The following is a 13,197-nucleotide window of genomic DNA, read 5'->3' on the forward strand; positions in this document are numbered from 1 at the left end:
CCATGCAACGTGTGAAATTTGATCTGCCTCAAGACAACTCAGCTGCATTTCTTTCCTAAGAAAGCATTTAAATCAAAATGAAGACAGGAAGCCCTCTGCACTCCTTACTGCTTGAAAAAAGAAGGCAACTGTCTCAAAAGGCAGACACCATGCTTGGCCCATGAAAATCCAAGAGACAGAGAAATAGCCCTGCGCATCTTTCCTCGCACAGCTCCCAGCAGGCTGACAGGGCAAGCAAGAAGTTCTTCTAATGGTTTGCTAAAATAAATTTGGAAAAATTGAACAGCACATGGAGAAAAACATAAATGCTTTTAACCCCTGGCAGACAACTACACTGAGAATTATGTCAGCACATACCCTTGCTGCAACTAAGGCACAGATGCCTGTCTCTGGCCAGGCTAGGACCAGCCTCCAACACTGATTACATCAGACTCACTAGGTGTTGAACGTGCTGTTAGTGAGGAAATACCTTGTTGTCAGCTTCAAATTGCTGGATTTTGCCCTGCAGCTCTGCAGCACGGAGATCAGACACGTGTTCCCCTGCTGTAGGGTCACATGGAGCTGGTGGCTGCTGACGTTCATCCTGCCAATTCTGAAAAAGAAGAATAATGGCTCAAGTCTTGCATGGGCTTCATTTCAGCTGCCAGCCCTAACAGACCTTGCAGCATTGGCTTAAACATGCTCAGTGGGCTTTTCTAGCTGCCTCTGAAATATCACGCTGACATGTCTCCTCTCACCTGTGTGCCTGGCTCGCAGCTGTCAGCCCTCTAACTGACCTACCAGGAATCTCCTGCTGTCCCAAGATGCTGGTTGGGCTCCCTGCCTCTTCTCACTCCTGTACCATGAACCCAGCAGTTTGTCCAGCTTTAACCACTGTCTGCAGGCTGGTGATGGATCCCCTCCTGCTGGCAGCCTCAGAAAGCTTCAAAGCCAACACTGAACTGAACAACTTCTTCCCATGTTCGGCCAAGCCTCTCCATCTTTATCAAGCCCACAGCCTTTGATCCTTCCCACCAGCCACCCTCCTGCCACGAGCCAGCAGTCATCCCCACTCAGAAGCCATCCATATGTGATTCTCTGGGCTCTCCCTCACAAACTCCCCACACGCCAGTGCCCACGCCCTGCAGTTCCACAAGCCATAGCAAATTCAGTGCCACAGCTGAGATTTTTTTCACGAGACAGCCATTCACTGAGAATGGAGGCAGCCTACTTTGACGTGTGGCCTGCCAGATGCTGCTGGCTGAGCACACACTAATCCCTTGTCATCCTTTCTTACTCTCGTGTCGCCTCCTGCCTAGTGATCTGTTAACTGCCGAGAGCGGCACTGAAACCCAGCTACCCACTCCAAACCCCACAGGACCCGCTGAGTATTCCAGAACATCATCAGTGCTATCAGTTCAACTGTACTGGTGGTGTCTGCTTTAAGTAGGAGACCTGGCAAGCGCAGGGTTGCCGTGCAGAAGCTATTAGAACATCCCAGAGCTTTTCAGAGCACAGAGCACCATCTCCAGGTAGCACAGCACTGTAAGAACAACAGCCAATTGTGATTAGCTCCATCAGATTCAATCCCTGTCTTTGGCAGCCACAGAAACACTGTCTCCAGGAAAGGCAGGCAGCACGGGTTTCTGCATTGCCTCTCACATGCAACACTTCCCTTTACCTGAATGCTGTTTATGTTTTAGTGAAACCTTCAAGCCACAGCAAGCGATTTCAAATTTGCCCAGCAAGAAGGTTTCAGATCAGACATGGAGAGCTGCTGCAACCTCTCACACAGCAGCTATTTTGAAATAAGGCTATTGAAAAGAAAATGGGGGTGGGGAAGGAAAACAGCTCTTTCCTCAGAATTTGCCCAATTCAAAGAAAAATGAGCAGAAAGGCTGCAAAGACCTACAAGCATGGGAGGGAAAGGCAAAGGCAGCTCCAGAGTACAAAGCCCTGATGCCCAGGCCGCCTCCCTCATGCTTCCCCACAGCCGCGCCAGGGGCATGAAGGCTCCCTAGCAGCGTTTTACTGACCCTCTCTCCTCAGCACAGCTCCAGCAACAGCAGCACACACTGACCTAGACACAAGACTTCCTTAATAAAGCAATAACAATAATCGTGGCATTATCTAAGCCTGCCCAGCTCCCATCTGCCCAGAACAGTGGGCAAAGGACTGCCTTTTAGCTGGGCAACGCTTTGCTCGCTGCCAGCCTGACACCGCAGGCAGCTGCAATGTGTCTGCCGAAGGCTGGGCTTGGGGGCATTTTCCTGGGGCTGTGATGACAAAGGGGAAGAATTGTTGGTTCAAGAAAACGCCCAAAGAGACAGTACCAGAGATCACGTGCCCTCGACACCAGATTGCTCTCAGTCATCATAGCTTATGGCAGTAAATTTAAAGCAGAACAGCAATTTCCCAAAAGCAATCGGGGAATCATCACCTCTCCCATGCCACCAGAAGGGCGTTTATGCATATGAATTGCTGGAAAGCAATACTTCACTTTGAGAAAGACTGTTGCTCGCACAGAGATGGAAAAATCACTTGTACAGGAACTACTTTGTTTCCTAGCTGCATCCGACTCCTCATTTCTGCCATGAAAGCCACGCGAAGGATTTAGCACTTTCTCCTTTCTGCTAGACCCTGCAGCAAAGCCTGCAACTGCTGCTGCCATGGCAAGAAACAGGCAGTAAAAAAAAAAAATCTGCAGGATGAATTCCTGGCAGGGATGATTGGATGGCAGAAGCTGGAGGAACTCCTCAAAGGCCATTCCCAGATGAGGATGGTGACATGTGACACAAAGAGCAAATGTGCCACGTCGATTGCATCACACTCTGCTAAGAGAAAGCCTATTTTTAAGCTGTAAATATATCCTTAGCAGTGAAAATTAGTACCAAGCAACATAGATTCCAGAAGCAGCACCAACACCCTGATCCACATCTCCAGGCGCTGGTTGCCAGCACGATGCCTTTGTGCACCAGATGAAAATCAGTTTTTCTACAGTCCTCCCTAGCAGGTTTTTATGGGACTACCAGCCAGCGCTGGGAAACATGCAAGCAGCTGGGACAGCAGGCAGTGCCGTCCAAATAGGAAGCTAATTCAGCACAGCCACAGTTGCCATAGTTATAAACAAGCATTTTTCTAATCCCCCAGGCTACCTAGAGCATTAGAGAGCACTAAGGCTGCTAATGGGGATGCAATTAGGCTGACATGGATATTCTTAAATTGAAGCTGACTGAGACCTTCTATTCATTACGAGAAGTGGTAAAGGAGTTACAAGTTCAGCTTTTTGACTGCATAATAATGAAGATTTCATAAAAGCCAGCAAAAGAGGGGCAATGCAGAGCTACATCAAGACAGACAACAGCACCAGAAGTCTCATGAAAGCAGGAGCTTTCATCAACTCTCAGCCATACCCGCTGTTAATCATAGAATCAGTTCAAAGGATCAGAAAATAAACCAATTATCTAGAATACCAACCCTAAAGTCATCCTCTGGCACAAATCCACCTGCAAGGAAATCACCTTTTCCTCAGGGCACACGCCATAGATCCCTGTGCAGATCTGCACAGATCTGCAGAGGCAGGTGTTCCTGACACTGAACCATTACCCAGGCACAAAGAAAACACGCTTGCTGGAAAACATATACCCAGAAGCTTAAAACACTCCCTTTCATTGTGGGCAAAAGTCACACCAACTTTCTAAAGAGAAAGTTGAAGTGAAATTGGTTGTTTTCTCAGCAGAAAAATGCCAAAGCATGCAAAGAGCTTAGACCTATCTATCAGTCTGCATTCGCCAGGGAGAGGTAATGGGCAGGGGGAAGGTTAATTTCCCAGAACACAAGAAGGAAACAGAGAACAGGAGAATGACAAAGGAGAGAGACAGCACACCTAAAAAGGACCGAGCTGCCTATTCTTAGCCCTGGATTCAGTGACACGTGGCTATCAGCATTATCTCAGCACAGAAGAATCCCTAGTGGGCACAGTGTTGGGCCACAGCTCCACTGAACAGTAGCACAATGACCTCTACCTGTACCCGCAACGGCATATAATCCTCACAGAGGTCATCCCACAGCTCTTGCAGATCAGAAATCTCCAGGGAAAGACCCAAAGGAGCTCTGGAAAAGGATCTTCTGTCTACGTTGAGGAAGGCAGAACTGGCACACACTAAGCCAGCAGAAGCACTGCCATCTGCCAAGTCACGGCTGGGCTTGGGAGGGGGCAAGCTGGACTTCACAGGAATAGGTAGCCTGCTGCCTCTGGGGCTCTGAAGGGGTTTGTAGTCCAAAGCCTTGATCAGGCTGAGGGCCAACTCCAGCCTGTTCCCACTGAGTGAAGAGTTTGGCGTTGTGCGGTCATCTGAAGAGTCGTCACGTTTCCCATTGCCTTTCACACCATTATCTGCATCTTCGTCCTTCTGCTGCAGAGCACTCGCCTCCACGGTTGTGTCCAGGGACTCAACAGAGGATGCAGGCGTGCCTTCCTCCATACTTTCTCCATCCACAGGCCCTCTGGTGCTGGCAGTCTCCACTGCATCACACACGGATGACTCTTCATTGCCCATGCTGGCCGACCATCGGCTAGACAGCCCACAGGAGATGCTTCTGGCCACCTTGCGCGGCACTTTGCAAATCGCTTCGTAGTCAGCATCGGCCACCCGCAGCGCAGCACAGCCACGACAACGCCGCGGCCGGTTAGTCGCTCCCTCTGAAGCGTGGCAGCTGTGTGGCTCCAAGCTATGGTCTTCTTGATCTGTCCAATACTCATACCCAGAATAAGCAAAATCCTCCTGAAGGAGGGCAGCGTACCGTGCATCAGGCAGGTTAGACAGGTCCACAGTCCCATCCCCAGCTCTGTCGTCCGTGCTGGAGTCTTCGTTGTTTCTGCGGTACATGCTTGCAATGCAGAACTTGAGGCGGTCTTTCTCCAGCAGCAGCTTCTGCAGACGCTCGATGGAGAGGGCTTCGATGCGTGCGATGACGGTGTCGAACCTGTAGATGCGGTCCAGCATGAAGGCACACTTGCTGCAAGCGAACTCGGATTTGCCATCCCGGCACAGCTCCCGGCCCAGGACGTGGGAGAGCAGCACCTGGAGGTTCAGCTTGGCCGCCGTGTGGAAGATCCATCGTCGCTGGTTGCCGCACAGCTCCCGGGCGCAGATCCGGCACGCTTCCTTCATCCTCCCTCCCGACCAGCACCCAGCCCGCTGCTCCCGAGGGACCTCCCGGGGCCTCCCCCCGAGCTCAGCACATTTCCCGGGGCGCGGCCCCTCGGGTCCCGGCCGCACCGACCCCTCCCGTTAACCGGGAGAAGCGCCAGGGCTCCCGGAGCCACGGGCACAGCGCAGCGTACGGCACCGGCACCGCCCTCGCGCCTCGGCCCAGCCCGGACCCCGCTCGGCGCCCCCCGGCCCCGCCGCAGACGCTGCTGCCACGGCGCTGCCCGGCTTCTGGATCACATTTCAAGATGGCGGCTGGCGGGGACTTCTGCGCATGCGCTGCGCCCGCGAGGCATGCTGGGGCTTGTAGTTGCTGCGCCCGGAAGCTGCGCGTGCGCGCCAGCCCGGGGCACACGTGGCGACAGCGTCAGCGACAGCGGTCGCGAGCAAACGTGACCGTGACAAAATGTGACAGGAATCGCGACAGGGACCGCGACAGCAACCAAGTGTGACAGGGACCGCGACAGGGTCTGCAACAGAGACCGCGGCAGCGACCGACCACGACAGCAACTGTGACCCTGTGACCGAATGCAGCAGCAGTTGCAACAGGGACCAAATGACCAACCATGACAGCGACCGCAGCCAACTGTGACAGTGACCGTGACCAACCACAACAGCAACCGCAACAGTGACCAGAACAACTGTGAGCCCAATCTGGGGGCCCAGTCCCAATGTCAGTGCCCTGCCCCAATGTCAGCGCTCCCCCGCAGTGCCTGCCCCCAGTCCCAGTGTCTAGCCCAGTGCCAGGTCCCATCCCAGGGCCAGCAGCATACCCCAGTCCCAGTGCCAATGCCCATTCCCCAGAGGCAGTGCTGGGGTGCTGTCCTCGCAGCACAAGGCCACCAGCACCCACGCGCTGCCCTGTGCCACTTCATAGGCACAGATTGGGGTCCCCCGACGGGACCACCACATGTGCAGTTCACATGTCAATAGCCCATGGCTACTGGGGTCAGCGCTGTGCCATCAAGACGCAGCTTGGCCAGAGCCATGTGACTGCCAGGAACATGCTGCTCCGATGCCTTTCAGCCCCGAAATCCTACCTGGCACTGCACCAGGGATATTTTAAGACCAGGAATTTAAATAGCAGACAGGTGCAGGCGGCACCAACACCCGAGACTGGTGGCCACTCCCCTGACTGGGTCCTCCTGTCCTCCAGCACAGCTGGGAAACACCCAGCACTGCTGGGCAGGATGTGGCACAGCCGTGGCCACAGACCTAGAAGAGGACAGGAACTGCTAGCCAGGCCCTAGGCAGGTATGCTCCTCCCTGGGATCCCCCACATCTGCACACCCACCTGCCCCTCCATGGCCAGGGGCTTCTCCAGGCGCTGCTGCAGGTCATGCTTCTCGGCTGCCAGCATCTCCTCAAGCTGTTTGCTGGCAGCCAGCTCTTGGGTCAGCTCTTCAATCTTCCTGTGAGAGAGGGAAAAGTGGGGGACGTTCAGTATGGTCCTATTCCCCACAGCCCAGCTCTCTCCCCTTGAAGTCACCCTTCCATCCCCATGGGACCCACACATCCCGCAGATCCTGCATAGCAGCAGCCCTTTGGTGGTCCCCAAGCACCAGCACAAGGCACAGGCTAGCAGAACAGAGGGGATGGGTCCTGGCACCCACCTCTGGGCCATGGCACTGTAGTTGTCATCATTCCTGTTCTCCTCCTTCACCCTCACAGCTTCCTTCAGCTTTCCTGCCAGCTCCTGGCACCGCTCTGCTTCGGCTCTGGCCAGAGCCATGGCCTGCTCGGTCTCACTCCGTGCCAGCCTGGCCTCCTGCACAGCAGTGGGGTGAGCATCCAAGCACTGGCCCCCAGCCTTCACTGCCCCGAACCACACCCAGGCTCACCTCCTGCAGGAGCTGGATCTTGTTCTCCAGGAGCTCGTAGACATGCTCCGAGTCCCGCTGATGCTCCTCATACTGCTGACGAAGTGCTGCCTGGCTGCGGGTTGTCTGGTTCTCTGCAGCCACCCTGCCAGGCACAGCATGGCATGGCACAGCACAATATGGCACAGCACAGTGTGGCACAGCATGCTATGGCATAGCATGGCACATGATATGGCATCGTGTGGGATAGCATGGCACGGCACGGCATGGTATGGCTTGGCAGAGTGCTGCGAGTCATGTCATGGCACAGCATGGCCTTCCTTTGCAAAAGTCCCCACCTCAAACCAGCTAGGCTGGGTGAGCTGTGCCACCCCAAGTACTCCCAGCCCAGCTCCACCCATGCTGTGGGTGATGTTTCTGCAGGACCCTCAGACAAGGTATACTATAACCGCCAAGTGCCACTGCTCTGGGGACACAGCTCATCCGGCAGCACCAGGTCATGCTTAGGGTCTGAATTACCACAGCGGTGCCTGCACAGTCCCAATTCCATGGGCTCCCCAGTTGCTGTGCCCCAGGCCCCCACCTGGTGATGCCCTGCTGCAGGACACCCACACCACAGACCCCAGGCGTGTCACTGCCCTCCCCTGCTAAACAGGTGCTGCCCTTTATTTTTGGCCGGTGGTGGGACTGTAAGAGGAGACCTGAGGGCGCCTGGCCTCACTGCAAAGCCCTCCACTGCCTGCTGCAGGCAGGGCACAGGCAGACAACCCCATCCCCCATGTCCATGCAAATGTTGCAAATGCTGCACCAGCGCCGTGTCTGTCCCGGAGCAGGGAGGCTCAGCTGGCCCCACTCACCATGTTTTGTCCAGAGCTTGTTGTTTCTCCTGCAGCTCCCGCTTCAGGCTCTCCACCTCCACTTTCAGTTCAATGTTCTGTGGGGTGAGAGGCAGGCGGGTAGAATGGCCTCATGCCTGCCTGGACCCCCCAGTGCCGCTGCCCACAGGAACACATCAGAGGCAGCAGAGAGGTCCCCCAGACCAGGGCAGGGCTTCAGGCACTCCTGGCACCGAGTGGCACAGGCTGTATTTTAGCCCACTTGTGCTGGGATGGGGTGTACGCACTCCATCCGTCTGCAACCAGACTGGCAGTGCAGCCCACCCCATGCACCACACCAAGCTGGAGACGCCCTCCTGGACCTTCTCCCCACACCAGTCAAAGGCATAAAGGGGAAAATTCCTGCATAGTGGCTCCCCCAGCCCCAGTGCTGTGCCCAATGCCCTTCTTGTCATCCCTGCTGGCTGCGCTTCTCTGGCCCCGTCTCCTCCTGAAAGAGAGAGGACATCTGGAGGAAAACCCCTGTCAGGCACCCATCCCTGTTCCCCACGGGTGCTCACCCGCCTGTAGACATCATCCCAGCTGCCCTCGCCCTTCTGCTGGACACGTTCCTCCAGAAAGTAGATGCGCAGCTTGAGGCTGAAATTCTCCTTCTTGAGGTCGTTGAGGTGCTGGGAGAGTGTGCGGTACCCGTTAGCCATGGCCGGCGCTCCATGGGGTGGGCATCCCGGCACCCCTCACATGGCGCCACTGGGGATGCAGCCCGGGGTCCCTGCGCGCCTGCAGCTCCTGCCGCTGTCCCTGCTCAGGCCCCTTTCCTTTTTTTTGGCCTCCCAGAGCTATTTGAGGAATCGCCTGAGCAGGGACAGGCGGGTGGTGAAACCCGAGCCTTGGCAGCCCCCACGCACCTCGCCTCAGCCAGGAGGGCAGCGAGGGGGAGCCCGGTGGGGGCTGAGCCTTCTCTCCCCATCCCACCATCACCTGCTCTGCATCCCCCTCCTGCCCTTCACATCCCACTGGTGCACCCAAGGGATCCAGCACACATCCTGCAAGCACCCGGGGGTGCTTGGGGGGAGCTGATCATGCTGGGAGGGGGGTCCTGGCAGTGCCACAGGGGGACCTAGCACCCCAGGGGCTCACCTGTTCGAAGTCCCGCAGAGTCTGCGTCTGGGCGAGGGGACTCATCTCCAGGTCCCGGAGGACACACGTCTGCACCAAGGGGCCAGGCTGAGGCTGAGCACCCGGGGGACCACGGGACCCCTCTGGCTCGGCTGGCATGGGATCCTCATCACTCTCAACCCACGGTCCATCTTGGGAAGCTGGGAGGGAGCGAGGGCTAGCAGCGGACAGGCAAGCAAAGCAGCCGCTCTGCACACCACCTGCCCCCAAGATGTCACCAGAAGGCGTTCTGGGATGCCTTGGGGCCTAGCAAGCCCCTGGTCCTTGGGGTGATGCATACTGCCAGAGTGCTGAGCACCAGTGCATCACCCTCTGTGGAGCAGGGAACTGGGGAGTGTGGGGTACGGGGGGGCTCTCAAGGTGCCTTACCCGCCATGCAGCTGGCTCCGAGGAGCACGGCCGGTGTGTCACCGCTGCAGGGGTCTCTGCAGAGAGGAGCACATGGGCACATCATGCACAGCGTCAGGGGTGCAGCCCCAGGCCCCCAAAACCACCAAGCCAGAAGGGCCAGGGAGGGTGTGGGGGGATGTTACCAAAGCTGCTGCATGGTGGTTGCTGTGTCTCCCTCACACGGGGTTGGGGGAGGTTGCAGGCAGCCAGCGGTGGGGGATGGCAGAGCGAACTCCTGACATCAAATGGTACCACAAATGTCTGTCTGCAGTGGGGGCAAACTCCAGGCAAGCAAAACCCCCTGTACATCCGTGGGGCGCATGGAGGTGGGGGGATGTGCCCCTGTCTGTGCGTGCACAGAGGCACATGGGTGTCTGTGCACACGTCAGGGTGCCCACGTGTGTCTTGTGGCTGGGAGGCATCTGCTCTGAGTGCAAAGACACGAGGCCCCGGGGGCTGTGCAGATGGCGGTGTCCCCTTAGGACCACTTTAGCCCCATTAGCAGCACTGGCAGGGCCACCTGCGCCCCACAGCAGCCCCCCATGACCCGAGAGGGGTCTGGGTGCTGACAGCAAGCAGAGGCTGCCTGAGGCAGGACTGTCCCCAGCGGCTCTCTCATGGCCCCATGCCTCTGTGCTATCACAGCTCACAGGTCCTCACTGCAGCTGCACTCAGGTTTATTTTCAGCAGAGAAGTGTGAGTCATTTCATGACTTAAAAAAGAATAAAAAAACCCAAACCACCTGACAAATAAACAAAAAGCAGGTTTTTTTTTCCTTTGAAAAAGATGTTGAATATTTATTTTCTAATTCCACTGTGACAGCTGTTTTAGTGGGGTCCCACAAGCAAGGCAGTGGGCACTCTTCCAGTGCCCTGCCCACACGTGTGATGCCGAGCCCCAGCGGCCGATTAGGGACAGCAAGACCCTGCAGCACAGGCCATGGTGAGGGCCCTGAGGCTGTGCCCCCTGAACTGGGCATATCACACCAGCACCTCATGGACAGGGGACAGAGTGCTGCCAGCCCCAGGGTGAGCAGGGGAAGGCAGCTACAGGGCAACGCAGCCCCTGCACCAACAACTCACCACGAGGGGAAACTGAGGCATGATGGCCTTAGACACACCAGCACCAGCCAGGCGTGGCCCTGTGCCCCTCCACACACCATAACCGGCACAATACTCAGAGGCACAGTATCCAGAGGCGTGACGTCCAAAGAAGGACAACACCCAGAAGTACATTACCCAAAGGCATGATACCAGAGGAGACCCAATAAACAGGCACAATATCCAAGCAGGCATGATCTCTGGAGCCAGGGCAGCCTAGGAGGCACGGTACGCAGAGGTGTAATACCCAGTGGCAAAACATCTGAGGACCCAGACTGAAGACACACAAGGCTGCACAGTAGTCAAAGAAGCACAGTACCCAGAGGCACAATAACCAGTGGGATGGCATCCTGAAGTACAATATCCCAGAAGGCAAAATACCCAAAGAGGCACAAAAAAGTGACATGACATCTAAGGAGGCATGACACCCAGAAGCTTAATACCGAGAGACATGGTACCCAAAGAAGCACAGCATCTGAATTCTTGAAAACTGCGGAGGCGCAATATCCAGAGGCACAACACCCGTGGCAACATGATGACCTGGGGCTCAACACCCAAGGAGGTGGAATACCGAGGGAGGCACAACAGCTGAGGAGATGCAAGGTCTGGAGGGTTGATACCCAGGCAGAAGGTGACCAGTCCTTGCAGCTCCAGTACTATGGGGGCTTCTTTGGGTCAGCCCTAGGCAGGCCTAGGTTGGTGCTCACTCCTGGCCATGGGCTCTGGAGCAAGCGAACAGAGTGCACAGTTTCCTGCAGCCCAGCTGCCTGGCCAGCACCCTCAACACCAGGACTGGCAGGGCTGGGCTGGGCTGGGCTGGGCTGCTGGGCCAGCAGGAACCCTGCCTGGGTTCTGCCACGGCCACAGATGGATGGGGGCTCCCCGCTCCTTGAGCGTGTGCCCAACACTGGGAATTTGTTTGCTACTGCGGTGCTGCTGGAGCTGCAGGAGGACAAGAGCCCTTTCATGCGGACCATGCCACCCCAGGGCGTGGAGCAACACCACCAGCACAGCGCAGAGCAGAGGGGGGCACAGCCCCAGAGCCTCAGCTGGCTGGGCAGCACTTCCCACCCCCTGTATCATCCAGCCCTGGCACGAGGGGTGCCACGCGGCCCTGACTCAGAGCACCCGCTGACTCACAGCACCTCCAGGGCATCACACCAGGGCCACTGTGCCCAGGGTGCCTCTGGGGAGAGGGGAGAAGGCAGGGGTGGCTGCCAGGGCCACAGCACATTGGCTGCATGAGGGTGGCTGCTGCCCCATTGGAGAGCAATCCCAAAGCACCCAGCACCCCAAGACCGCAACTCACCTCCTTGTGCTGCTGGATCACCTCCTGCTGACGAGAGATGGATGGACAGAGGGATGGATGGAGGGTGGACAGCAGCCCCCAGCCCCGTGCTCAGACACAGCCACTTTGGGTGCCAGCAACTGTCTCTGGGCTGGCAGAAGGGCTGTGGCAAAGGCTGGGCACGGCCAGTGTGAGCGTAGCAGCTCACTGTCAGGGGTGGGCTGCTGAGTGCGACACAGCCTGGCTCCCCACTGACTCTTTGGCACAAATGTTTCAGCAGGGGCTGAGTGTCACCCCAGTGGAGGTGGAGCTGGGGACAGAGCCACCACCACGGCAGCTGCCTGTGCGCCTGGGCGTGTGTGCATGGCACACCGCACACAGCCGCCCACCGACTGCTTGCGCGCAGGGCACGGCAACAAGGTCTCCATAGAGTGCGGCAAAACGGGGGGGAGCTGGGGACCAGTGTTACCCATACTCCTGGCGAAGATGGCTCTTGGCACTGCACCGCGCGCGTGGCAGCCAGCACATGTCCTGGGGCCTGGCAGCCCGGGCCAGATGCCGGGACAAGCACTCCAGCCAGCAGCTCAGGCTGGAATTGGGGATGGGCAGAGCAGAGAGAAAGGGGGCAAGCCAAGAGCCTCCGCCGGCATCCCAAACTACAGTCCTTCCTGCAGGGCCACCCATGTCCCAGCACCTCCCTGCAAATCCCACTTTGCCTCGCGCCCCGGAGGAGAGCCCAGTGCCGCTGCCAGTGCCATCCCAGCCCTACGGGATGCTATATATAGGTCCTGCCCTCTCACAGCACAAGCTGCCCAGGCACCCCGGGTCCTCACAGCGCAGGGCAGCGAACATCTCTGTGCCCCCCAACGCTGGACAAGGGGCCCCCGTTCCCTTCCCGCAGACCGGTAGCTCCCGCAAGCCCTTTTCCTGGGTGCCCAGCAGCAACCCCGGGCTCGCCCCAGCCCGGCTGGAAGAGGGGTGTCCCACAGCCCCAGCGGCAGGCGGGGGACACCCGCGGCCCGAGGGAGGAGGGGTTTGGGGCAGGCCGCCCAGCCCCGGGGCAGCACACCCGCCCCCCGGCCGCACGGGTGCTGTCGGTAGCGGGGCCTCCACCCGAGGCGGCATCGCCGCAGCCCCACGCGTGCCCGGACGCGCATCGCCCGCGGGTGACACGCGGACGCGCTCCTCACCTCCGCCGCGGGGCTCGCGGCCCGCCCCGGGCCGGGCATCGGCAGCACCGGGCCGGGCACCGGTGGCACCGTGCACGCTGGGCTCTCCGGGCGGCGCCGGGCCGGGCACCGGAGGTCTCCGCAGTCGGTACCGGGCCGCCCAGCGTGCGCCGGGGAGGCGGCTCTGCGGCACCGGTCGGCTCCGCCCTCCGCTGCATCCCTC

General features: G+C 58.0%; 1 protein-coding gene across 4 annotated transcripts in view; it reads right to left on the bottom strand.

Annotated features, from left to right (window-relative positions):
• Positions 1-13,197, bottom strand: part of PDE4DIP (phosphodiesterase 4D interacting protein) — a 34,573-nt gene extending 21,376 nt beyond the window's left edge. The window contains exons 1-9 of one of the 4 annotated variants that reach the window (XM_069862417.1): positions 12,996-13,197; positions 9,397-9,452; positions 8,989-9,167; positions 8,409-8,519; positions 7,870-7,946; positions 7,034-7,157; positions 6,802-6,960; positions 6,487-6,600; positions 470-592 (exon numbers count right to left, since the gene is read on the bottom strand). In XM_069862417.1, coding sequence (XP_069718518.1) covers positions 470-592; positions 6,487-6,600; positions 6,802-6,960; positions 7,034-7,157; positions 7,870-7,946; positions 8,409-8,519; positions 8,989-9,167; positions 9,397-9,452; positions 12,996-13,192 — 1,140 coding nt within the window. In that variant the 5' untranslated portion in view covers positions 13,193-13,197. Of the gene's footprint in view, positions 1-469; positions 593-4,004; positions 5,178-6,486; positions 6,601-6,801; positions 6,961-7,033; positions 7,158-7,869; positions 7,947-8,408; positions 8,520-8,988; positions 9,168-9,396; positions 9,453-12,995 lie in introns of those variants that run through there. The other 3 variants (XM_069862418.1, XM_069862419.1, XM_069862415.1) reach the window with 3 other exon arrangements.

Source organism: Phaenicophaeus curvirostris, chromosome 8, assembly GCF_032191515.1.
Source record: "Phaenicophaeus curvirostris isolate KB17595 chromosome 8, BPBGC_Pcur_1.0, whole genome shotgun sequence".
Taxonomy (NCBI): domain Eukaryota; kingdom Metazoa; phylum Chordata; class Aves; order Cuculiformes; family Cuculidae; genus Phaenicophaeus; species Phaenicophaeus curvirostris.